Raw genomic sequence first — 27,721 nt, 5'->3', positions numbered from 1 at the left:
CCCCTTCGCCTTCAAAGCCAGCAGTATCAGGGGGAGTCCGTCTCACGCTTCAGATCTTGCTGACTTCCCTTCTGCCTCACCTCTCCTGCTCTGCAGGGCTGGTGTTGATTGCTGGGCCTGCCTGGATAATCCAGAATAATCTCCACCTTTTAAGGTCAGTTGATTAGTAAATTTAATTAACTCTGAAAAGTCCCTCATAGCGGTACCTGGATTAGTGTTTGATCGAATAACCAGGTGTCTTAGTCGGCTCGGGCTGCAGTAACAAAAATTCTGTAGATGGGGCGGCTTAAACAACAGACATTTATTTCTCGAAGTTCTGGATGCTGGGAAGTCGGAGATGAAGGTGCCAGCAGATTCAGTGTCTGGTGAGGACTCTTCCTCACTTGCAAATGCAGCTTTCTTGTTGTACCCTCGATGGAGAGAGGGGAGCTCGTGTCCTCCTGTTGGACACTGATCCCTGTTAGGACACGAGCTCATGTAAACCTAAGCAATTCCCAAAGGCCAAACACCATACTTTGGGGGTTGGGGCTTCAACATATGAATATTAGAGGGACACAAACATTTAGTCCATAGCACCTGGGGATAAAAACATGGGGAGGGGCTGTCTAAAATTCTGCCTGCCAATCACTCCTCAGCCTTTTGGCTAATATCAAGTGTAGAAGTCTGTCTACCATACATGTTTTTGGATTTGTATTAGTTCATGTTGTCACTGTTTCTCCATTACTCTGAAAGTCATGGTCTTTTAGCTTGCTTTCTTGCTAGAATTTAGCTCTAAAAATGTATAAGGAAAGATCAGCATTGGTTTTTTTCACTTGTGTCTTCTACTAAATAAAACAGTTCCACTAAGCAAAATGGATTCCAAAACAATTCACAAACTTGGTAACATATTAATAAAACAATGTGTCTACTTGAGTTTCCATCCCAATAAATCAATATATATGACTCAATGAAGAAATGTAAAATATCTTTCCTGAGGTGGTCTCCCTAACGAGACAAGTGTCCATCGGATACCCTACAAAATCTTTCCAACATTACTGATTATATTCCACAAACTGTCCTTTGTATCCCCGTGGCAATCTTGTGGTTACCGATTGTGCTTTCTAATCCCCTCACCTTCCCCCTTATCCCCACCCCCCCTCCCATCTAGCAACCCTCAGTTTTTCCTCTATGTCTCTGAGACTGTTTCTGATTAGTTCATTCATTTATTTTCTTTAGAGTCCATATATAAGTGAGATCATATGGTATTTGATCACTGCACTGTACACCTGAAGCTGAACAATAATGAATGTCAACTACAATTTTATATATATATATATATATATATATATATATATATATATATATATATATATATATATTTACAAGAAGCGGAGTACAGCATTAGGAATAGAGACAGTGGAAATGTAATGGCTCTGTGTGATGTCAGAGGGGTAGTGGATGGGGGGCGGGGGGTTGTCACTCTGTGAGGGATATAAATGATAAATATCTAACTATTACATTGTTTTGTGCACCTGAAACTAATAAAAAAAATTTGATGTAAAAAAAAAAGTGAAATGAGGACCCTGAAACAGTCTACTTGTCTCTAAGATCTTTAAAATAAAATAAAAAACTTAATTCTATATCAAAGACCACCACAAAACTCATAAATTGCAAACTGAGAGTTGCCCATAAGCAAAGAAATACTTCTTGCATTTAATCACATTGCTGGGAAAGAAACCGTATTATTTTTCAGCTGGGTAATATATCTCAATGCTTGGGAACCTTAAACAAGGTCGTTTATGACATCAAAAACTAAAACAAGTAAAGAGCAGAGTCAAAAAGTTTAATTTTATCACAATTGTTTTTAAAGTCAGCTATAATCTTGACAAATATTATGGGTAAGTCTATAACAAGTCTCTAATTTCCAAGATACAAAAGGCAATAAATATACGTTCAAATTCAGCCTAAAAACAAGATTCTAAATCTAATTACCTGTAGTGTAGCTTGGTTTCAATATTTCCAATATATGTATAATTCTTAAAATGCTACAAGAACTCATATAGTAAGAAAGTTATTGCTCACTGACTACTAACCAGCAGTTCTTCACTGACAATATACAGGGGTGTGGAACCTTCGAGCCTTCACGCAAGTCCCCTGAGGGCCTGCTGGTGCTGACAGACAATCGGGGATGGTGCCACGATGGCACTGGTCCTTTCTGGTGCGAGGAGGTACAGGCAGGTGCCGAGACACTCCAACCGAGCTAGACATGAAGCTGTTTCCCAGTAGCTCAATAAGTGGTCCTATTTCTTGCGGGGAAACAGGATTGTCACCGGGTATCTGGGACACCTTGACCCCACGGCAGGAAGATCAGCTCACTTATAATACGAGCTCCATTTCGTGGTGCTGAATGTCCTCCACGAACAGCGAGTTCTTCGATCCTTCATCTTCTTCCAGAGCATTCTTCATGGCTTTCGAGTTACATTGTCATTAAAATAAGTCTTCTGAAATTTGTGCCAAGTACAATCATATTACTTCTTAGTGATAACACAGATTAATTTCTTCATTAACTACAATTCTATAAAGTTTCAGGCCAAGCTCCTTTGTCTTGGTTTAATTCTTGGGTATAGCTGTAAGAGAGTTTATAAAATATTTACATACTGTACAGACATGTGAGAGTATAACAAAAATCTCAAGAAATATTGGGGAGAGGGGGTTGATGGCACAGGATAGAAATTAAGCTAAAGAAAGGACTCCTTCTGCCATGTGAAGCATCTCAAGCTGTTTGAGGACACAAGATTCACACTGATTCTCCTAATCAGCTATTCTGCAAGGACATGCGAAAGTCACAGGGTCCCTTAACGCTGACCGTACCATGGTGCAGTGAGGTAAAAATGCACGATGGCAAAGCATGGACTCAATCTGCACAGCCTGCTGGCTGTAAATCAAGTCTCCTACGGCATACAAAGTGCTGACGGTGCCTGGCAGTATATTCCATAAGCCCCAGCACTGGCGCTGCCATGCCAAGGGACAAGATAGGAGATTCAAGTCTCTTTTAACTTGGTTCACAGTGGACATAACACTGTGTCATGGGACTCGAGGCTGTCAGGAACGAAATGCCACAGACTAAAAGTCTACAGATTTAAGGAAGGATAAGTGGGGTGCTTTGTTTCCGGACTTAGTGGGTTTGTGTTTTCCGTAACAAGGGCTGGAGCGGAGGGAGCAGGTCACCAGATCTCTGGTCTTAAAGCCCAAGAGCAAGTCAAACTAGTCCTTCAACTGGCAAACAAAACAAAAGCCGCCTCCGCCTTCTCCTCCTCCTCTCATAGACAAAGGGGAGAAAAGCTCTACTGAAAGAAAGCAGAGTCAGACTTCCAGCCAAAACTGGAAAACTAACTGGCGGACTAGTGTTATACAAAGGATTATTTTTCTCCGAGAAAAGATTTTTAGCCAATACCATTTTTTAGACTCATATCTGAGCCTTTGACTAAAAATATAACATTTATGCAATTTCCTTTTTTTCAACCTCAAAGAAACCAAAAAAAAAAAAAAGGTGTATTGAGGCCACTTCTATCCAGAAAAGATTTCCAAAGGACTAAGAGTATTTAAATGTTAGATTGAGATGGAAATCTTCAGTCCAGTCTGTTGATTTCAGAACCTTTTGAGAGTCATACACAAGAAGCAGAACTGAGTCTTCGGCCAGCTGCTTCCACACGTGGGGACCGACCTTTCTCCCACGTGTCATTCAGCACAGGACTTCTTTGTTAAAAAATTAAAGTACGACTCAAATAAGCAACTAGCTCTCACAGGCAGAGCTTTTCTCAGATAAGAAACTGCAAAAGTCGAAGTGCTTATTTGCTATTGATGTTTGTTAGAGACAGAAAGTGGCTCCCACAAGACATTACATTTCTCTGGGGTTAGAGACGCTGCAGAAGCAAACAGGGGTGCTTGAAAGAGAATAACCCTTATATTTCTACTTTCATCCGGTAAATTGAAAGCTTTTTTAAAGGGCTCGATGCCTAATTTTTTTCACTTTCATGATGATCACACGAAGGCATATTGCCTGAACCCCAAATATGTGTTTAACAATAAATCCTGCTATCTGGAAGGCAGCAGTCAGGATGGATGAAGTCATTCATGCTGCACATCAGACAAACGACAATGGAGAAGGGGGAGTCGGGACGAGAAGACACTGGTCACAATCCAGACAGCCAGGTCCTCACACTGGAGTCATTTTAACCACCTCCACAGAAGGCGATGCCCAGGCAGCGGGCCACTCACAGACAGAACCCCGGTCACAGCCTCAATGCCAGAGCAGAAGCTCCATGTGAGCACAGACCACGTCTGTCTGACAGTTGATAAAAATACCAATCAAGGTATCTCCCATCGGCTACATATTAAACACCTGCTTTATCCTCGCAACAACCTTAAGGAGGCCACCTTCTCCCGCCCTCCCCATCCTTTCTGCTGCCCTGGTACCCACATCCTACGTGCTGCCAGGGACCTGGGGATGTGGGGGCCAGTGCCCCTGAGCTGTACGCCGTGAGCTGCAGGTGACGTCGGCCCTCCCCTCCCTCAGACACCCCTCACTTCCTCACAACAGTGGGTTTTCTGAGCACTGGTACCTTTCAACTTTTACCTTGGTCTCTCACTTATCTTTATTGTTTCTCTCTGTCCCTCTCACACGTCCACCATGGCCCCTGTGCACACCCAACCAGACGAGGGAACACGGGAAGTTGTGCAAGAGCCTAATGCACTTCCTGTCTCCTCTTTGTTGCCTCTGTCCGACCACACTGGCCTTTTCCCTGAAAACACTCCTGAGAATCTTTATCTGAGGACAGCACTCCCTTCGCACTAACATAGAAGTGTTACTCACTTACATGTGCTTATATCTTATTTTCTTGGTTTTCATGAAACTTAAATAGTAGAGAAAGAGCAAAGAATTTTGTCTTTAATGCCCTATGCGAGGTCACTACCAAATTTGCAAATCCTGATTTAAACGAATTTAAAATTTACGCGAAGGTCCTAAGTTCAATTCCCATCACATTCCCCAGTTACCTTTACTCCATCTGTAAATGCAGATGGGACCCCTGACCTCCGGGCCTGGCAAACATATAAACGTGCTATTGATCATAACAGGAAACACTGTAAATGTGGCTGTAAGTCTAAATCTAAGACCATCAAAATGTTCTAATCCATGTCTCATTAACAAAGGGCAGTGAGTTGCACTGTAACCGTATCAGTTTTCGCAAAGCTCCTGACATAAAAACATCGTAAGGGTTGGAATAACTTACTCCCAGCAGATTGCGTGGAACATATCCCTCCTTCTCATTCAAGCGCGCCCACCACCATTCAATTTCATCTTCGTCTTCCCTGCGGATGATTGTCATGCAGTCTCCCTCTTTCATGGGCAGCTCGTCGTCATTCTGAGGCTCATAATCCCAAAGAGCATAAATGACTCCTTTATTCATTATGCCCATCTTCTCCTGAACTCCTATAATCAGGATGAGAAGAGACAGCACAGAATACGTAACTCGGAGAATGCCACCCTTAAGAACTTTGAGCTCTCACGAGATGTGAACTACAGTATGGGGAATACAGTCAGTAATGCTGTGAAAACTATATATGGTGTCCAAGGGGTACTACATTTATCTGGGGGAATCACCTCATAAATTATACAAATGCCTAACCACTGCACTGTACACCTGAAACTAATATAAAAATAATATCGAATGTCAACTATAATTTTAAAAAATGTATGTACAGTCACAGGATATAAAGTACAGCCTACGGAATATGGTTAACGGTACTGTAACAGCTATGTACAGTGTCAGATGGGCAGGAGACTTGGTGGGGTTCTCACTTTGTGAGGGGTGTAAATGTCTGATCACTAAGTTGTTTCGTACACCTAAACTAGTAATAAAAAAGGGGGGGGACCTTTTAGCTATACAAAACCAAAGGAGTATAAAAGAGTACATGCTAGAATGTCAGAACTTATAAACGTTCAATAAATAGACTTCCCGGGGCAGGGGGAGACCAAAAGCCAGTGTGAAGGGCACATTTGAAAGGCCCGTTGACGTGTGCTGTCAGCTCTACCACAGCTCTACAAACTGACAGACATCTGGGCATCTCCGAAAACCAGCATGACTCAGAATACAAAACTTTCGCAAGCCCGGGAATAAAAAAAGAAGTGTTCGAGTCTGGGATATTAAAAAAGGGAATGATATGACTGTCAAATTTCAGCCTACTCCTAAGTGTAGGAACGTTACTTCATTCTTTCCCTGAAATGTAGGGAAGACAGAGAAAAAAGAGCAGAAATATCGCATCTATTAAAGTAGTCTCTATCAATTTCCAAATGGGGAAAGATTTTAAAAAATTATATAATATACAAGAATGCAGAAATATGACTAAGTATTTTAGACATGATATAAAAGTCTGCATATAGCCAACTCTAAAATAATGAGAATTCGAATTCTAGAAGATAGTGAAATCTACAACCTGGAAAGGGAAAAACTCCTCAAACGTGCATTTTTCACCAGAGTTACTACCAGATGCGCAAACTAAACCTTAAGTGTCACCTTTCTCCACTGATGCCTCCCTACCCTACAGGGCAGTGCTACTAACTGGCGTCCATCACAGTCATCAAAGCAGAAGGGAAGGAATTAGGCAATAAAGGTCCTGAATGATTCGGACCTCACTATTATTTTCAGCTTTGTTTTTAGAAAAGCCAGGAAAATACCTGCTTGCTTTTGAATAGTCAGGTTTTTCAACTTATGTGAACACTAAACTATTCATTATGAACTTATTATTCTGATATCAATTAATAAGATGTAGCATGCAGTATTTCTCTCTCTCGGCAAAAATGAAACAAGAAATGAAATTGTTGTTTTCCAAAATAAGGCCCTGACAATCTAAAGGGTCCGATTTCTACTAATGGGGACAAATAAATTTCCAACTTTCCTGTTTAAATAAGACATGCAAAGCATGACAGCTAGATTCAGCGGGGCAATGATACTTCATATAACTATAATTCCACAAAGTTTTAAAGCTGGCGAGACTCATTATCTGTTTGGGATGGGGAAAGGGGTAGGGAGAAATTCTGGATACTTTAGCATACTCAAAGTAACAACTCAAGTCTCATGTCTAAGAAATCTTTAGGAATGGAAGAGAATTTTTCATTAGAGAAAGCATGCTCAATATCACTGATAACGTGGGAAATGCAAACTAAAACCACGGGTCAACGAGAACACGGAGCATAAGGAACTCTGCTGAGTGTGCTTCGCTGTGACCTGGCAATTCCACTTCAAGACAGACACCCGAGATAAGCACAGATATGTCACAGGCGCAGTGTTTACAACTGAATACATAAATAAACAGCCTGATGTCTGTCGGAAGTAGAATGGAAGGATAAACTGTGCTGTAGTCATAAAATAGGACAGTACAGCACAGTGAAAAGCAACAACAGCTACATGCAACCACACACATGAAATCTCAAAAACAATGGTGAATGAAAAAAGCCACAGAATCACCAGTATGATTTATTTTATAGAAAGCTCAAAAACAGGCAAAACTAAGCAACATTAAAGGATTCATATGCACGTGATATAACTATTTTTTAAAAGGAAGGGATGAGAAACATAAAATTCCAGGTAAGTCACCACAGATGTGACAGGGCTTCATCAGGGTAGGGCACGCCGATCCCAGCACACAGAATGGTAATGTGTGTTTCCGAAGCTGATACACGATACTCACTGTTGCCAATCTATTATCATTATTATTTAAACCACACACCTATGTCAGAAACACTTTTTGTGTCTGTAATATAGTTCATAAATTTAAAGAGTCTCTGACCAGACGTTCCTAAATGTTTTTTTAAAAATCATATTCCATATTTTAAATAGAGCTCAAGGGGGCCAATACATTTAATAAAATATATATTAACATATTGATTTTAAAATATCTTAATATATCAAAATTATTCTTTGAGGCAGAATTCAGAACATAAACAAAAAATAATCAGAAATAGCAAACTAAAAACTGGCAGTGAGAGATGAAGAGAACTTGGGGTTTGTGGGTCTCCCTCTGACCCTGTCCCTTCTCGCCTAGAGCCTGGGAACAGTCACTAACAGAAAAGAAGGCCTATGTCTTTTAACCTCAGGGGTCATTTAATCAACTGGCAAAAGAGTTGCTGAGCGATTGAGTGGTACGGAGTCCGGGGACTCCCTCATTTCTCACTCTATTTTCCCCTTGTCAATTCCTCTCAAGCCAAACTATAATAAAAAGAAGACCCCAACGTCTGAGACTTGTAAATAAAAAAATTTTCCTTGTAAATAAAAATGTAAACCAACCTCTAGCCACCTCAAACGCCCAGTCCATTTTTCTCTAGGTACAGAGACAATGTTATCAATTAAAATTATAAATTCAAAATTAAGAAAACAAAAAAAGTCACAAAATTAGCTCTCAAACATGTTGCCATTATTTGACTTTATGTCCAGTTTGATTTAGCAGGAACACCTGGGTCAATTGGGTTCTTATACTGACACTGCGTCTCTTGCTCATCTTGCAAAGATACACCGTTACTCACTAAGTACTTAGCAGAGGGTCTTTTGATGGTCAAACACCACTGACGCCATTAGATCAGACGTTAAGGCCATTAGCACCGGTGTCTTTTGTACTTGAAGACGCCCCTGACGTTGTCTCCAGGCATCCCCACAAAAGCTGCATTAATTAATGCCTGTGATCAAAGCTAAGGCTGTTCTCTTTTCAATGCCCAAGACTAAACGCAACACAAAAAATGGTGGTTTTCCCAATAGTAAAACGCTCACTGCATATACCCCCGAGATACAGGGTAAATTCATGCAGAGATCCATACATGCGACTGGAACGGCACCTACCGTACAGGAACTGAGAGCACTGGGTGTAGCCTTCCTCCATCTCCTCGCACTTGTCGGCAGCGGTTTGCATGTCGCTGTACGTCATGGCAAACACAGCAGCTCCCGACTCCACCAGAAACTTGCACACCTGGACGTTGTTACAGGAGGCGGCGCAGTGCAGGGGGGTCCTGTGGGGGGAGACGCAGCAGAGGCTGGCAGTGCCGTTCGAGGCTGAACGATACCTGCCGGGCTAAGGCACCTGGAAGGAGGCTCGAGTCTATCGTCTGCTAGGTCCTGCCTTCCGAAAACGCTCAAGCAGTTGTGTTTTCAATCAGTTAAACGTAGGTACTTGAGCCCATGAGAGAATCATAGCCACAACGGTAAACGTCAGAGCACTGGACTACTCTGGGGCTCTTTGTATTCCTCCAAAAAAGAACATATTATAATTTCCACTCTATAAGAGTTATTGGGGATGACACTAACTTATGAGGCTCTTTATTATTTAATAATAATCCAGTATTCTATGAACAATATTCATCATTTATAATATCTCCTCTGTTTTATGTACACAAAATGCTCCATGAAAAATGGATCCGTGGTCAGATATATTTGGGAAAGGTTACAAATTGTAATTTATCCCCTCTTGTCCAATATACATCATGGACATTAGTATATTAAAGACTGAGAAGTTTCAGGACATCGGTGCTGCAGGCGGGACGTTGCTTAAATCAGCATTTCTCAAATTTGCTGAAGCATAATTAACTGTGTACCGCTTTGAGACATTTTTATTATTTAACTACTAAATTTTTAAGACTCCATCTGCTTCCAAACTGGGAGTGAGATGACTGTTACATGAGGGCATGTAATGCCTGAAAAAGGTCCACCTGTTTCTCCTTCTAGATTACGAGCGGCATGAGGTCACCTACGGACACACTTCTGCCAGCGCTGCTTGTTCACGGCAGACACAACTGATACTTGAGTGGCGTTTCCAGGCCATCTTACCATCCATCACTATCAGCAGCATTTACATTCACACCAAACTGTACCAGGAATTTCACAATTTCTGTGTGCCCGGCACACACAGCGTTGTGAAGAGCTGTGATGCCTTCATCATTAGGCAGGCTTGGGTCATCAACCTGTAACAGCAATAAGAAGAGCGACCGTCACTCAAATTTTTTGTCACCTGAACTGTCACTATTAACTAGCTCTTTAGGATCATGAGGACAGGAACAGACTCTTGTGGTATTTTTCTTTTTAAATCATAATTAGAACCTACGGGAGCCAAGAAAACTATACCAAGAATAAGTCTAGAAATAAGACAGACGGAACAGCCTCATTAAGTAGGCAGTCACTATAAAAAGGTTTTTTATAAATTGAAGAAGTACCAGGAACTATATCCTTATAGTCATTTTTGTTTATTTATCCTCCAACTTCCCACCACAAATTAGTGTCTAGTAGAAGTGACATTTTCCATGGAAAGGAAGAAAGGTCAACTAAAAATATTTTAAATAGTAGGCGTCTGAAAAGTACAGACCGCATCTGTAATTTAACACTGTCTAGTACAAACCACACACGAGCAATTTTTAAAGGTGGGTAATGCTCTCCTAGAGGAAAAGAAAAGGACTCTAGCGGACCCCTAGTAAAAACTGAACTTCAGTATTACTGAAAATTTTAAACACCTTTACAATAGCAGAGCCTGTTATGGAGCATGCTCAAGTGCTTCTCTTCACAACTCCACCCCCCCACCCCAAAAGAAAGCAATTTAAAAATACAATTTCTCCACGGTAGCTTTCTGATTAGAGTTTTAAAACAAACTACAATACAAGGTTGTGTTTAAGAAATTAATGAATTAAATCATACCTCATAAATAATTCTCTGTACAAGGTCAAATTCTCCCTCCAAAGATGAATCTAGAAGTAAGGCAAGGGGGTTGAATTTCACCCTCATTCCATGAGCAATTCGCTCTGAACCAGTTTTACGCAAGTTTGTCCTTTTGCCCTGCAGAAGAAATGCACGGGAAATTAAGGATCCTGGTCTAAGCAAAAGAGACCAACAACAACGAAAGGGGAGGAATAACCCATCAGTTGAGTCAGTAAAAGACACTTTAAGAATACATATATTTAGCACTTTTTATACATTATTCATAAAAGTATATACAGAGGGTGCCAAAAAAATGTATACAAATTTTAAGAGATGTTATTCATGTAGCAATAGTTCACCGTAATCAGAAGTGTCTGGATGCTGATGGTAACCACTTTCAGCACCTCTTGTAATTGCAGACGTCAAACGTGACTATATGCTGAGTATTACAATTTTAATACATTTTTTTCCTTTCTTAAAATATGTGTACATTTTTTTGTCACCCCCTGTATATCCTAATATGTAGCTTGATGAATGCACCCATGTAACAAATGAGAAGAACTTAACCTTCTGAAACCTAGTGCAATCACATTTGGTAATCCATTACGGTATAAACTAAGAGTATAATCTCCAATGACAAGTAGGCTGGTTTCCTGTCAAATACCAAACTTAGCTCAGATTGGTCTTTAAATTACCTACCTAATCTAGTATAGCAAACCCCACACGGTTCAATTGGGCAAGAGCACAACTCAGAATTATGACAGCTAATAATTACTGAATGATTATTCATTTATTCCTCACGACAACCCTATCACCCCCTTTTATAGATAAGGAAATTAAGGCACACAACCAGTCAACATCAGAGCTGGAATTCAAATTCAAGTAATCTGGCTTCTTTGAAGCCCTTCCTTTTAACCATTTCGTGACATAATGCCTCCTTGCAGGGAAAGCATATAATAAAGGTAAATAATAAAGATCAGTTTGCCTTCATTTAACTATACTCCAAGATACATGAATGAATTAAGCAAGTCTTTCTACATTTTAATGTCAGGCTTTAAAAAATAAGGCAAAATTATTAAGACTAGATTGAACATCCTGTAAAATGGATTTCTTAAACACATCTAACAAAGTGGAAATGATTCCTAAGGTGTGATATGCTACACATGTCTATTTTATTTCAAATGTGGAAAACCACTGAGTTCTGAAAAACATTAAGTGGCAATCAATGTATTTCACAAATGTGCAATGGCTAAAATGTTGTTTCTTGAAAAACAGAAGTGTACACATGATATGACTATAATAATACAACCGATAAAGACACCTGCCATCTCCACTTTCAAATCAAAGTATGAGATAGAGGCTTCTATTTTATTTAAACTAAGAAGGAAAAGGTAAATCTCTTTCCTAGGAAGAAAATAATAGAATCTTAAAAAGAAACTATGATTTTTTATTTTTTTTTTTTTTTACAAACTCTGGTGTTTTTTTTCTCTTTGAAAGTATGAATTATTTTGGCACAAGAACAAAAAGAGAGGGGAAATAAAAGTACTAGATGTTAAAAGTTCTTTCCTTTTTGCACGGCTAACACTCAAATGAAGAGAACCAAGCTTTAGGACTTGGAGGGACAGAGTTGTTTAAAACGTGTTAACCTCTACCTTAAAACATTTTTTCCTAGAATCCAGTGTTTACTAAATAAAACTTTAAAGCAAATGTTTACTGTAACCAGTAGCTAAAACAACTTTGGATAATCCTTATCTTTGAATACTAACACATCTAAAAGATGTAATAAAGCATCAAACATATAAAGCACTTTTCCAAAAATTCTTATAATATGCTGTTTTGCTTTTGACCAGGTTTAAAAAGTTCAGAGTGTAACATCCCACTGAAATGAAATGACTTCAAATTGAACTCTGAAAAAACTGACTTTCTTTAAAGACAATCTGGGATTTTTATCTTTTCTCATCTATTTCAAAGTGATATGATAAACTTCCAAATAAAAGCTTAATATTTGGAAAGAGTGTGGGAGACATGCCCAAATCAAAACATACAAAGCTTCAAGATAACTTACAAAGCTTCGGGGTTATTATGCTACCCAGAGATTTCACACTATGTTGAAGGGAAGAAAGAGGCTAAGTAGATGTCCACCCCACCTTGCCCTCATTTTATCCAGAACCCTTCCAATTTTCTCTGTGTTGGGAGTTTGAGGTTCCAGGTAAATATTACATTAAAAATAAATTTCACTGCTAGAAAAAGAAAAGTTTGAAAGAGTGATATCAGCAATGAGAGAAGCTGAACCATCTGCCTGGGTTCACAGAACTAAACTAGGGACGGAAGTTCCAAATCCCGGTCTTCTCATGCCCAGTCGAGTGTTGCTTCCCTAGTATGTGACATCAGCTAGGTAAGAAAGAGCAAATGTGGTATTTACAGGTACAAGAATAAAACTGTTCCCTTCACACACAAAGAAGGGTTCTCCCGAAAACACAAACATGTTCTTTATACTAAACATAGTGAATTTTGAAAACATTTTCAAAGCTCCACTGTGTGCCAAGGGAATTATACAACACAAGGCAAACTGTATAGCACCTTCACTACCACATGCAGCTTAAACACACACCTTTTGCAAATGGCCCTAAGTGTTTGCCAGGGTTTCACTGAGTTCTGACAGTCAACCACCCAGAAGTGTGACAAGGCTCCCGAACGATCACGAGGTACCACATTACTCACAGGAGGCAGAGACCCCTGCCCGGTGATTTCAGGTGGACGCATGCTCCCGGAGTCTTCTCCTGGCCCCTCTGGTTCCCCCGATGGGTATGGCGGTGGTGGGTATGGGGGGTATTCCTCCAGGTACACGTCAAGCAGGTGGGGAGCCTCTGGGTTTGGTTCTTCCACACTATTCTGGAAATTGGGGCTGCTGTCTGGGACTCCTTCAGACACATAATCAAGGCCCGGAGAAGCAGCTGGCATGTCACCATTCTCTGTACTGCCATTCCCGGCTTCCTCTGCGGATACTGGCTCAGGAAGCAGAGACACTACCTCCTTCTCTGGCTCCGCATGTAAATATGGATTCTGGATTTCCACTGGGCTTTCTGAGCTGGCAGTCCCTGAGGTCGACTTGAGTGGGTATGATGGCACAGAGATGGTCTCCATGGCAGCAATGGTGGTCCGCTGATACAAAAGCTTCTGAATATTCGGCCCATTAGGACCCTCTGGCTCTGTAATAGAGCTCCGTTTTTTTAGTGGCCTTGGTGCGTTCGACAGTTTCTTTCGTAGGGCTTCTAAGTCAGCATCGCTCTGGTTTCGGTAAGGGTTCGATAAGAAAGGCAGTAATTTGGTTGGGCTGAGCGGTCGAGGAATTCTTTCATTTTCGTGGTTCTCCTGAATTGAAGAAACGGGCTCTGTTTCCGGTTCCGGACTGCCGGGTGGGCCCTGGCTACTGGAGTAGATGTTGTCGGGATGCTGCTGCTGATTTTGGGCAGCAGCCACCACCGGCTTGCCATATACTAATGGAAAGAGAAGAAGAGCACTCATTAGGATGAACTACGCAAAACTGGCAGGTAGCAGACACAGCTAACAGAATTAAAGCCTCTTCTAATTTCGTATTTACTACATAAAGCCCTCCACTACAACTAATTTTTTATAACAAATGACAAAGCAAGGCTTCCATCTTTGCATCATAAACTTATTAAAGAATCAAAACCCCCAGATTGGAACACGCATCATTATTTTATGTACCAATAAGAAAATGCTGCCAATTATAATTGTAAGGAACAACTGACTATAGTCTCCAAATTTAAAATATCAAAATGTAGAAGGAATTCAGAATCAATGAAACTTGGTAATCCTTTCATATGCCCAGGTTAAAACTAAATACACACTAGCCCATCTTTCATAATTTTCAAGAGTAAATCCATGTGAGAAATGGTATTTGGCTTACAAAATTACTAAGAATCACTTATATTTACCAAAACTAATCCCTTTAACATTCTGATTGTATCAAAAGTATCTAATTCCCAAATTATCATATTAGTTTTCACTGAGACCAATGAAAAGAGTACAATGTAGCATATATATTAATTCTTTGCAGTCTAATTATGACACTTTAGACCACAATTACATGCTTATTTCATGACTAGAAAGCCATTTGCCTTCAATCAAAACACAGTGAATTTTATTCCAAGCCTATAAACTAACAAATGACTCTTAGAAAGAGCCCAGCAAATGACCGGATTACATATGTTTAAAACAAAGTAATCTCTTTATGTTTTTATATTTAACTAGTGGCTGTGCTCTCATTAGAGCAACTTAAAATTCAGCAGAGAGGGTTATCCCTGAGTTCTCGGCTCTGAAGGAGCTCGTGGGTGAGAGGGAAACAGACGCCCACAGGTAATCACAACGCAGAAAGCGGTGTCTTTCCTGTAGGTTTTATCCGTCAATTTGACTCGTCTCATTTTCATAGCATTACATTTTATTCATCTGTTACCATCAGTGCCTACTGCAGTAGCTGACGTTTCGCAGAAACTTAAGTTTAAACTCCCACTTAAGAAGAGAAGCCACAATGAAACAAAACTCTCAGAACAAAAGCCTGGGTCAAATAGGGACAAGTCATTTGGCTCCCTGACAGACGACAGCTCTGGTGTAGGAGTTCCACACGTCACCTACGCAGGTGAAAACAAGACTGAGAACCTTACCACTCGAAAAGTGTGGCCCTCTGGACTGTGTCTTGGTCAGCGCACTCTGCACGGCCTGCTGGAAGTTTTTTCCGGGAGCCTGATGCTGTGTGTACATAGAGTAGATTGAGCTGGCTGCCACAGTCTGGGGCTTCCTGAAGTGGGGAAGAAGGGCGTCTTTGGAAGGCTGAGGAGTGAAAGGCCGGACAGCGGCAGCAGGTGGACTTTCTTGCTTAGAACCTGGAAGAAGAGTTTGGTCTTGGCCGACAGAAAGGACGCCGGGGGACAGCAGGGCCCTCTGTGGCTGCCCTGCTGTTTTGGGTTTATGTCCTACGGATGCAACAGCTGCTGACAATTGCTGAGGGTTTCCATCTGGCTTCATGTCGGATGGTGACTGATTCGTTTGTCCAAAATAAGGCAAATTAACCTGCTTGGGTTTTGATGGAACAGGAGGTGGTACTTTCGCCACATTTTTATTTGCAGCCTGTAAGACATACACACACATACACACACACAAAGCCAATAAAAGTTCTGTATAACTGGGCACACAGGATGTTTCAGATAATACTAGCTCTACATTTTTAAATCATTGAGAAGTTTTAAATCTGAATTTAACAAGGGACTTTGGTAATGCACTCCAGTGCCTGCCCTGTACGACTGCCTCCTTTGGCAACTCTAACTGCCCACCTGAAAACTTCTGCCCTTACATAGTCACAGATGGTGTCAATAATGGAAAACCATTCTTGTTCATCAGAGCTTCATGCAACCTAGGCCACTATGGTAACAAACCCTTATCCTGAAGCACGTAGCTAGAATCTGGTTGTCAAAGGTTGGGATCCTAACAGCTAGAAGATTCACCATCAAATCGTTTCATGTAACCTCAGCTCCAAATTTTGAAGAGACAAAGTAAATGAACAGCACAAACACAATGTTCTCCAAGGCACTCATATTTTTTAGAGAATCACACGAAATATGACCCAGAAGGAAGCATGTCAGTCATCTTCCAAAATCCTGTGACACCACAGACAGACAGACAACGGAACTGGAAATAACAGAACACTCTTATATTTCCTAACCTTCCAGATATAGTTTGGTTTTTCCTGCTCTCCCTCATGTAATACTTTCTCTCTTTTAAAAAACGCATTTAGAATTACCATTAAAGTTCAAAACGGGGCCTGTCTGAAGTACCTGAGCATCCCGCAAAATATCTTCACTGCTCTGGTTTTTCCTCAGAGCCCCAAAGGAAGGTGGGGCAGCAGACTGGTCGACTGTGTCAAACATTGAAAAGGGACGGACTTTCTTCTCCTTCTCCCTCAGCGGAACCTCCCCATCGTCAGCTGAAGAAGACAGAAAAAAATAAAACAAAATCACACTGATAGTCAAACTGTTGGAGATAAAATTTCTTATTCATGCATAAGTTTCTCTCTCCTCACCATCTCTTTGAAACTCTGTACCCATGGAATACTTTCCTATGTTTAAATTAAGTTAATTAAAAAATAACCCAAACACTACAATGCTGGTACTACCTTAATCCCTGGCTAAATGACAGTGTTCTGGAAATAAATACTGTCCAGAGTTTAAACACACTAGAAAATAAACTACCTAAAAAAGAACACACAGCACCTTTTAGATGGCCAAAATAGAAAGTTCCGGAGCAGCAAAAATGAACCTCACCTTGGTCTGCAGCATTCCCAGAGCTTTTCAGTGCAGAAGCAGAGGCGTGGCTCGGGAAAAACTCTGCATTTGGACTCCAATCAGGGCCAAGTGGATGGATTTTAGAGCCTAGAATGCAGAAAAACACCTAAAAATAGCCCAGCCTTCTAAAGAGATTTTTGATGGTTCGTTTGGCTGCTAAGAAGTTTAATCTCTAAACACAGCTTTAAATTTTAGACTCACAACAATCCCAATAAACTTATTTAGAAAATATTAGATTTTATAATTCCACCTGTAGACTTTCCCACCCCCGACTCAAACAATTTAAAATTAATTGTGGTAAACAGAAAGTCTGCTTGAACCAGCAAGGATACATCACTCTTCACACCTAGAAAACGATTTCCAACTTAGCAGACCGCGGACTCAGAGGTGTGTCTTCCATAATGACACGACAAGGACGCATGCACCACAAAAAGGCAAAAAAGCAGATTTTAACCCAGGACTTGAACCACAGTCTAACAAATCAGTGTACTCGGTTTTTTTCTACACTGATATTTAGGTTTCAAAGCCATAGCTTTAACTGTTCCTGATAGAAACAAAAGTAACTCTTCCTACAATAAGACCCAGATTAGGTGGCACTATTGCTTCACGGTGGTAATTTATGGCAAAATAATAAATAACTGTAAAGTTAGTTATTTTGGGCACATGACAGTAGTTATAGAAAAGAGACAATACTGGCTATTATGTTTTCCTCCCGGGGTCAGAATGATAAGGTCATTAAAGAATGTTTTCACCCTGATTTTCCTACAGTTCTCCCTTCCTTTCCTCCTCGTATTACAAAACGCTGGCTCGCACCTCCCCACGTGTCTCAGAACTACACAGAATACAAGATCACTTGCCGGCGCCTCTGTGATTCTCATTTTATTTCCCAACAAGATTTATTCTAAAAATTACCAACAGGCAAATTCTCATGCATAAGCACGTATGAACAGAAACACCATTTATCAACAGAAAGGATTCACCACTTCACGCTCTGCAAAAGTGACACCACTAACCACATATATGGTGTTTTTACACCAAAAGGAAAGTTCTCAAGTTACTAACCTCAGATCAAAATTTCCTTATTCACAAGAGGGAATTCAAAATAATTTTCAGATTTGAAAAAATATTCTATTCTATTTCATTTCCTGAACAGAACTGTATTATTTAGGATTAAGAAACATCATTGCACTAGTGAAGACTACAAGATTCTTAGAACGTAAATATGAACAGGGGATAGGAGGACATTCTTTCAAAACTCAAACCTAGGGAAAAACAAGAGTGAGGATGGGAGGAATTAAGCTGTGAAGACTTGAAAATGACTTGGTTTTACCTTTAGTTTGGGAAGCGGCCCCGGATCTCATGTTGGGTAGTGTGTGTACTTTCATGGGCCCCTCTGCAGGCTGCATGGCCAAGGGACCATCTGGCAGAGCTGGCTTCACCAGAAGGTCAGGCCTGGGGGGCATCCGTGGCATAGTGGACGACTGGATGTAGGGCCCGACGGCAGCCACGCGGCTTGGTGCTGACAGCCCTTGCTGAGGCAGATGTCCATCAGGTGAGACCTTAGGAAAAAGCACAGGTCCTTTAGTATTACAAGTCAACTGTAAGTCGGATTGGATCACACTCAGAACAGGCCAGGAAATTCTTATAATGTGGAAAAATTAGCTCTTCCAGGATCCAGCCCTAGAGTCTACAAGAAACCTCCCCAAACCAAAGCACTGCACCAGGAACTCTCACCCACACTTGTTAGAAGCAGAGCTACACAGGGAACGGCATTAACAAGTGAAAGAAGAGCGGACTGTCTTTTGAGGAGCAGTAGCCCGGTCTCTCTCTGAGGGCGCACTGAATAATGATTCTGAAGAAGCCGCGATGACAACTGACCTCACTGGGCTGGTCATCTTTCCCCTCCTCCTCGGCCGGTTACAGGACAGCCCACTTACGGAAAGATTTTCTTTTTGCTGCAGCGCCGCCTTCTTCTTCCACAGCCGGTCCCTCAGCTCATTCACACGCTTGTCCATGACTGCCACCTCTGAATTGCGCCTATTCAAACACTCCCTCTGTTGTTGCAGTTTGGCATTCTGCTCTTGATTCAATTTGTTTCTTAACTGAATAAAATGGGGGGAAACAAAAAAAGTAGCCAAGGAGTAGGAAGAACAATTTCTCAAACACATAATCACTTGGTGAACTATTATATGATTTCTGAACGCTTGAGGCCCCCTCCGCCCGTCCACACTGCTCATCTCATGGTTTAAATTTAAGTGTCAGACCACGGGCTGTGGTTATGAGGAAGGCCTCAGGTTTCCTGTGTGGTGCTATCAAGTTTATTCTGGATTCTCTGGGGTTTAGGTCTTCCTCCCCTTCCTTTCTGGCTCTTCAAGGAAAAGAGCCAGAAATCCAGCACTTCCTGCCACTTCTGTGGACAACTCTTCCTGGAGAGGGGGGTCGCCTGTAATCACAAGCAGTGGGCAGTCTACCTGCAGTTCCTTGTAGAGGCGATCGAGCTCGGCCACCGCAGACTGGTTGTCGTGGTGACCGTCAATCCTGCCGTTCTTGAGCATCTCCAGCTGTCTCGTAAGCTCCTCTACTTTGGACACAGCCAGAACGAGTTCCCTCTGTTTTTGCTGGAACAAATTATTCATCTGTTCAATTTCCTCCACTAGAATGAAAAGGAGAAAAGCAACGGGAGTCGAAAAGAAAAACAAGAATGGACCACTTCCCAGGCAACCAGGTTTTACAATTAACTTTCTAATGAAAAGTAGAGAAACTTCCCAGAAATGTCCTAGAGCCAACTTATTTCTTTCACGAGCAACTGAAATCAACAGAGACATCTCTAAATTCCTGTGCCTCATTCTGGACGTATCTTTAGCATGATTTGTATTAAGAACATAATTCAACATTAAACTCCATTAATTTCTTTAGAATTTTTCATCTCAATTTTATAGTGTTAGATGGAACTATTAAGCCACTGAAATTTTAATTTAAATGGTCTTGTAATAGATGGAGCTATTATATGAATAATCATCCTTGCTTTCATTTAATTTTCAGTCAAAAAATGTTTCAAGAAAATAAATGACTAGTACATGTTCCACAGGTAACTTCGGAACCTTGAACCATTCAACAGCTGAATTTGGTTCAGCAGCATCAAAAGTACAGTGAATTATTCTTTCCAAAACATCACTTTACAGTTATGTATGTACAAGGTCTCATCGGATGCTTCTCACTTACTAGAAATGGATCTAAACTTCCCACGCCGCTGTGTTCTCATGCACCGAGTTTAACGTGCAGACTCTAGGGCTGAAGAAAACGGACGGGGAACAACTCACCAAGCTTCCCATTGCTTAGTCTCTTTTGTTCCACGTGGCCTTTAAGCGCTCTCACTTTTTTCAGCTTAGCTTCCTGATTCTCAGCTATTTCTTTTAGCCTCTTAAGCTTCTCCTGCTCTGCAGCCTGTTGCTGCTGACGCTGGTCTTGCTGTTTCAGAAACTTTAAGCGCTGCTCCTAAAGATAAAAGCCATCATCAGGCATATTGTTTCAAACAGGGGTACTACTGACCCCCAAATAATCTAACCATGATGTGAGATGCCGACACTGAGATGCACGTGTCACACTGTCTGGGTCTCACCATCTGTCCTGTTACACAGCCACCAGAACCACCTTGGAAGCTTGTTAAAAACACACTCCCGGCCCCAACCCCAGAATCTCCTGGGGGTAAGATCCAGGAACCAGTGTTTTAAATCCAAGTGGTTCTCATGTAGCAAGCAAGCCGTGAACCTTGAACTAGTTTTCATGAACTGTGGATACAATTTTAAAAAGGAGCTCAGGGAGAGATGGGAGGCAGTCTAAGAGAGTTGTTAAATGAAAAGCGTTAGAGTCAAATTTGGATTCAAACCCAAGCACTGCCACTTACTAGCTATGAGACTGGGCAAATTACATAACCTCACCGAGTATACAAGTCTGTTTCTTCATCTATAACATGGATGATAGTGAGGATTAAATGAAATGTGAAATGTAAATATCTTTGTACCTTACATAGTTAGTATATACTCAATAAAATACACTTAGAAAAGAGGCAAAACTACTTTAACGCCTTTCGAAAACTCAAGTATGCAACTTAAAATTTTATTTCTATTATATTAAACAATTTAAAACTGAGTAATAGAGCCCACACAATTTATAATAAAGGATACACTTCTCAGATTAATATGCCTAAAACATATAAGTAATACAGAAATCGTTTCAGAATAAGGATCTGGGGCTAGCGATTTCCTCTGCTAACAATCAATCTTTCTATTCGAATTCGTGTCCTTACTACTCAAGGAACGTGCAGCAACATCCCCTGGGAGCTTGGGAGAAATGCAAACTCAGCCCCCAACCCACACTTACTGAGTCAGATCCTGCACTTTGAACAAGACTCCCAGGTGATTCGCATGCATATCCAAGTGTGAGAAGCAATGACACACACGATTTGGAAAAGTCGGTGTGTGGGTGCAGAGGAAGCCTAGGAGGTGTTGCACAGAAGGCACAGTGCATGCGGAGAACCCTGGCCAGGCTTCAGAGTCCTGCTGGGTACCGCGCCATGTCTAACCATCAACTGTCGACCCCAGCGTCAGCGAACTTATGGTCACTGAAGGGCTGGTCAGTCGCAGATCCTGAGCGCTTAGATCAGGGGCTGGCAGACGACGGCCAGCAGGTGAAATCAGCTGGCTATGCTTGTTAAGTACAGTTTTACTGGAACAGCCACATCCATTCATTAACCTACTGTCTATGACTACTTTCCCTCTACACCTGCAGAGCTGAGGCAGCACAGCCTGCAAAGCCTACAATATTTACTCTAATACTTACAATGAAAGTTCGATGACATCTGGTTTAGACTAGAAGCCTATGGCTGGCAGAAGCAGCAGTGATCAGATTGGTTTTGACAGTCATGGAAAGGCTTCTTCTATTTTCCTTGTTCAAGGCCAGGATAAGTATTAGTTTGTGGGTGGAAAATGTCCCCAAGTAAAGGCAAGCAGCTTGTTATCGGTGCCAAGCAGTAGAAGGGGACAGGTGCTAGTATTAGCAGACTTTAAAGTTTCTCTTGCTGTAGCCACGATTCAAGATAAGCTTAGCCCAGAGTAAGTCCTCTGCTACCCGCCACAGCTTGGTTTATTTGATCAGAATCAGGGGTCAGGAAGATCTTGAACAACTAACATGATTTAAGGGCTTCTACAAAATGCTGTAGCTAAGAGAAGAAAGCACCCCACAGCAGGTGGCTTCTGGGTTGAGAGCATCCGCTCCTACCTGTGAGGTGAGTGGCTTAATAATGAGGGCAGAAAGTAAACAGCTCTGCGCATACACCAACAGTGGTGGCCTGCTAGGGCTTTTAAAACAAGACATTACCTTAGTAGCCAGCATCTGCTGCTGGGCCTCAATCTGTTGCTGCTGGCGAGATGCCATTTCCTGAAGTTCTGCCAGAGTCAGATCCATCCTAGGACTATTAACCTACAAATAAAAAACACAACCAATCCACTTACTGTAAAATGCTCACAGAGATTTCTCCCTCAGAGGCCTATTTATATTATTTATAAGCTTCACTTGGACTAACATGACAAAATTATTTAGCCATTTTTCTTTCGTAACATTAAAGAGAGCGTTAATTTGTGTATTAATACCCCCCAACATTGACTTATTAAGATGTAAAACATACTACTAATATACAGACCATATTACTAACATACACACTTTTAAGTGGTAAATTTAAAATTAAATACTTTCAATAGTGACATAAATGGAACAATTTAGAATTACCTTGTTCTATAGTTAATTTATATTAGGAAAGTAGTGTTTGATCATATTAAACAGGATATTGGGGCACTGGCAGTAAACCCAAAATACAGTCATCAGAACAACCTTTAAAAATATGATACTAGCATTAAAAAAAAATTCAAGACACATTGGATCATCAGGCACAAAAAGCAAGATGCCCACTATCAAATATCTATTCAACATGGTCCTAGAGGTTCTCACCAGTGAAACAGAACAAGAAAAAGAAATAAATTGTATCCAGATTGGAAAGGAAGAAATTAAACTGTCTTTAACTTACAGACAACATAATCATCTATGAAGAAAATACTACGGAATCTAAAAATGCTACCAGAACTAATACATTAAGTAGCAAAATAGCACAACTATATTTCTATATATTAGCAAAACCAGAAATTGGAAAAATAATTTAAAAATATCATTTACAATGGCATAAAAAAAACTAAGTACTTAGGAATAAATTTAACAGAAGATGTGCAAGGCCTACACATTGAAAATTTCAAAACACTGCTGAGAGAAAGACAACCTAAATAAATGGAGAGATATACACTGGAATTCACAAATTGTCAAGATGGCAATTCTTCCCAAACTGATCTATGGAGTCAACAGAATCCTAACCAAAATCCCAGTAGGATTTTTGTATAAATTGACAAGCAAATTCTAAAATTCCATAGGGAAATACAAAGGACCTAGAATAGCCAAAACAACTTTGAAAAGGATAAAGTTGGAATACACTACCTGACTTCAAGACTTACAATGTTTCAGTAACCAATACAGTGTGGTATTGACATCAAGAGAGAGACACAGATGAATGGAACAGAAGAGGACAAAAATAGACCCACACATACGTGGGGCAATTGATTTTAGACAAAGGTGCAGAGGCAATTGAGTGGAGAAAGAATAGTCTTTTCAACAAATACAGCTTGTACAACTGGACATCCACATACAAAAAAAGAACTTTAATTCTCACACCGCATGCAAATGTTAACTCAAAATGGATCATAAACTTCAGTGTAAAACTTAAAACTGCAAAACTTCTAAACTGACCAATTATACTTTATCAAAATTAAAAATAAGGGGCAGGCTGGAAAAAATATTTTCAAATCATATATCTAATCAAAGACTTGGATCCAGAATATGTAAAGAACTCTCAAATTCAGGAATAAGAAAGCAAAAAAGCCAAATAAAGAATAAAATGAGCAAAAGAAGGGGACAAAAAATAGAAAAAATGGACAAAAGAACTGAATACTTCACAAAAGAAGATACACAAAAGGCGAACAAACACATGAAAAGATACCCAATATTGTTAGCGATTGGAGAAATATAAATTATAACCACTATGTAATACCACTACACACCTACTAGACAGCCAAAATTAAAAGGATCGACCATAGCAAATATTGGCAAAGATGGAAAAACTGGAATTTTGGTGGCAATGCAAAATAAAACAATCACTTTGGAACATTTTGGCAACTTCTTAAAAAGTGAACATACCATCAGTATTTACTCAAGAGAAATAAAAGCACTTGTCCACACAGTCTTGTACACCAACATTCACAGCAGCTTGATATGGAGTAGCCCAAAACTGTAAACAACCCAAATGTCCATCAACAGCTGAGTGCATAAACAAACTGTAGGATATCCAGGCAATGAAATACCTCTCAACAATAAAAAGGAATTAACTATTGATATACACAACAAAATGGCTGAATCTCAAAATAATTATGCTGAGTGAATTCAGACAAAGAGAGTACATACTATACTGGATGATTCCACTTATGGAAAATTCCAGAAAATACAACAATTTATAGTGACAGAAAGTGAATTGGCTGGTGGTTCCTTGTGGATGGGGAGGGAGGCAAGAAGGGAAGGATAACAAAAGGCCACAAGGAAACTTTTGTGGGTGATGGGCATTTTCATTATCTTGGTTTTATGGTGATGGTTTCACCAGTGTCTACATTATGTCAAAATGTCTCAACCTGTGTACTTGAAATGTGTAGAGTTTATTGTATGTCGATTATACTTCAATAAACAAACAAAAATACCCATTGAGGGGGAAAGACATAGTGTGTCAAGATGCACTCAACTCCTGTTAATGGCTAAGACCATTCTCGTCATCCTGTATCATCCTTTCATCACTACAAGAGAACTCTAAGATGAAAACAGAAATAAGAAGAATTTGAGGAAGGGTACAGAAGGAGCAAGATCTACTTTAGATAATCTGGATTCTAACATAAGTTCACTGTAGATTGGAGAAAGTTAACCTAGCTAATCCCCAACAGTATTAAAAATTATGAGCTCTGAAAAGAAATCGTATACAAGGCACCCCAGAGATATCTGGGGACATTCATATGCAATAGGAAGAGCGCTAATATATAATTTTCCATTTTTCTAGAAGCATTACAGCAACAAATAAAATCACCAAAAAACATCACCAAAAACGATCTTAAATTTGCTCCACATTTGTTTTGCTCTGAATTTGTGGTACAATAACACTGTAGAGATCACTGAAATTCATTGTTTCTACAAAAGAAATCTAAAATAACCTTTTAAAAAAAGGCCATCCTTAATAATCTACTGAACAACAAGGTAAAAAGGAAAGAGACTGAAAGATTAAAAGGCAGTAGCAGTGTGGTATATGCATGCATAGCATGGGTGAAAATGGTTACTTACCCCATTCTCCTTCCTTCGATGTTCACCGGGAACTTTTACACCATTTCTTTTTAAACCTGGATCCTGAGACCTTGGTCCACTCACTAGGCACAAAATTCAAAACTATAAATTAATACCAGAGTTGACAGATACTGTAAGTACCAGTTCATTTCTGAGTTCTGTAATGATTGCCCTTCGATATTTTCAGTTGAAAGCTTACTTAAAATATTTTCTAATATCAATGGAATTAAGGTCTCATAATTCTCTGGGAAAACCTTCCTTGGAACCGTGCACAGTGAGCACTACAAAATGCCACAGACTAACTGTTCCCTAGGAAGCTGCATGATTCAGAGGAAGAAAAATGAACAAGATAAGTGTACCTCTGATTATGGGTAATTCAAACCGTTTGCTAGAGCAGCTCCTCCTAATTCTCCATTTAGCTAGTCTGTAGTGAAATCAGAAACAGTTTCACTGAAAGAATTCAGTGAAAATTAAATCAATCCATCCTTGTACTCATTAACAGTATTTGTAACTTCTATGGGAAGAAAGCAACTGAAAAATACAGCAAATGGTATTTTGAATATTTGGCTTGAGGGCATTTGGTGGTAATTCGTAAGTACTATGAAATATGTCCCCATTTAGTTAAGTAAAAAAATTTCTATAGTCTTAGTTTGGAAAAGTACTAACTGGAAAACACTGTACTCTGCTTTTTTTTTTTTTTTTTTTTTAAATTTTTACACTTCTCTCTCATTAGAGTGTAAACTGACTAGTAAGTTCTTATCTTTTTTTTTTAATAAATTTTATTGGGGAACAGTGTGCTTCTCCAGGGCCCATCAGCTCCAAGTCATTCTCCTTCAATCTAGCTCCAAGTCCAGTTGCCGTTTTCAATCTTAGTTGCAGGGGGCGCAGCCCACCATCCCATGTGGGAATTGAACTGGCAACCTTGTTGTTGAGAGTTCACTCTGTAACCAACTGAGCCATCCAGCCGCTCCTCCGGCAGCTCCTTGTCTTCAATCTAGTTGTGGAGGGCGCAGCTCACTGGCCCAAGTGGGACTCGAACCAGCAACCCTGTTGTTCAGAGCTCGCGTTCTAACCAACTGAGCCATCCAGCCACCCGTGTATTCTGCTTTTTGGCTAAGAATAATTTTCTAAGCCGAAAGATATGGGTCTCTCAGTACCACTTAAAGCATAAGGGGAAAACAGTGTTAATTTAAACTGATATATCATAAGAAACAAATAATAACAAAGAATTTTTAAAACACATGAAATTAAGCTTATATTTGTACTTCCAGTAATCAGAAAAATCATTAAATTATTTCTCAGTAAATTTCTTTTGAATCAAACGTCTACTGTACCTGCCTTGAAGCTTAGCACCAATCCCCATACCAATAAATACGTTACCTTCAGAGCCAGGTATCACATTTATACCTAACTCTAGCATGTTAGCTTTATTTTTGAAATACTGTTCCATTCTCTGACACAATAGCTCGGGTAATCTGTCACAATATTTCTGCAAGAAAAATAAATCTATCATTTAAGAATAACTGCTTTCTTTGTTGCCTCAGAGAGAGCACCAAACCATCTTCTCCTTAGCATGTTCAGTTACATAATTAGAGTACAAGGCAAGGGATTTAAAAATAATTTCATATACATCCTGGATCCCCGGTTCTAGTTAAACCGGAAAAAAAAATAGGGCAATAGTCTCTTGTTTCAAAATCTAGAAGTCTACACCAAAAAGGCTAGCACCGTACTGAAGGACATTAAAAAGCAATCCTGTTTTATCCCAATTTAAACACTATGTGGCACTGCTGTTTTGTGACATGTGAAAACAGCTCCTTTATCTGCAGATTATATTTCTCACATTACAGACACACCGAAACTGCATATTGCACTATTGAGAGGCTGTTTAATAATTAACCCAGTGCTATGCTGGAGGATATTTGAACTGGTAGATGAACGGGTAAAATTCAACTCATTTATTAGAAAAGGATGTTTGCAGGAATGTGAACAGAGCACAAAATAAAAATAAGGTACAGATGTCAATTTAAAACTATAAAAAAAGGCTTAGGAAAAAACAAGTGCTTATTTAAATTAAACCGAAAGACACCAGTGATACTGAAAGGCATGTCAAACAGGCTGGTTGAGGTGATTCAAGTTCCACTCCTGGCTCTGTGTCTAGCTGTGTGGCCTCTGATAAGTCAT

General features: G+C 40.1%; 1 protein-coding gene across 4 annotated transcripts in view; it reads right to left on the bottom strand.

Annotated features, from left to right (window-relative positions):
- Positions 1-1,801: 1,801 nt before the first annotated feature.
- The window catches only part of TP53BP2 (tumor protein p53 binding protein 2), a 135,581-nt gene continuing 109,661 nt past the window's right edge, over positions 1,802-27,721 (bottom strand). For all 4 annotated transcript variants that reach the window (XM_019716049.2, XM_019716050.2, XM_074316943.1 and 1 more), the window contains 15 exons: positions 25,541-25,623; positions 22,445-22,546; positions 20,389-20,563; positions 19,540-19,721; positions 19,006-19,170; positions 18,399-18,627; positions 17,048-17,155; positions 16,562-16,710; positions 15,395-15,857; positions 13,431-14,206; positions 10,710-10,847; positions 9,852-9,985; positions 8,871-9,037; positions 5,271-5,470; positions 1,802-2,606 (listed from right to left, as the gene is read on the bottom strand). In XM_019716049.2, coding sequence (XP_019571608.2) covers positions 2,565-2,606; positions 5,271-5,470; positions 8,871-9,037; positions 9,852-9,985; positions 10,710-10,847; positions 13,431-14,206; positions 15,395-15,857; positions 16,562-16,710; positions 17,048-17,155; positions 18,399-18,627; positions 19,006-19,170; positions 19,540-19,721; positions 20,389-20,563; positions 22,445-22,546; positions 25,541-25,623 — 3,113 coding nt within the window. In that variant the 3' untranslated portion in view covers positions 1,802-2,564. The remainder of the gene's footprint in view (positions 2,607-5,270; positions 5,471-8,870; positions 9,038-9,851; positions 9,986-10,709; positions 10,848-13,430; positions 14,207-15,394; positions 15,858-16,561; positions 16,711-17,047; positions 17,156-18,398; positions 18,628-19,005; positions 19,171-19,539; positions 19,722-20,388; positions 20,564-22,444; positions 22,547-25,540; positions 25,624-27,721) is intronic.

This window comes from Rhinolophus sinicus, linkage group LG12, assembly GCF_036562045.2.
Source record: "Rhinolophus sinicus isolate RSC01 linkage group LG12, ASM3656204v1, whole genome shotgun sequence".
NCBI lineage: Eukaryota > Metazoa > Chordata > Mammalia > Chiroptera > Rhinolophidae > Rhinolophus > Rhinolophus sinicus.
Note: the sequence above shows the minus strand (reverse complement) of the source record. Positions and strands in the feature narration are given on the sequence as shown.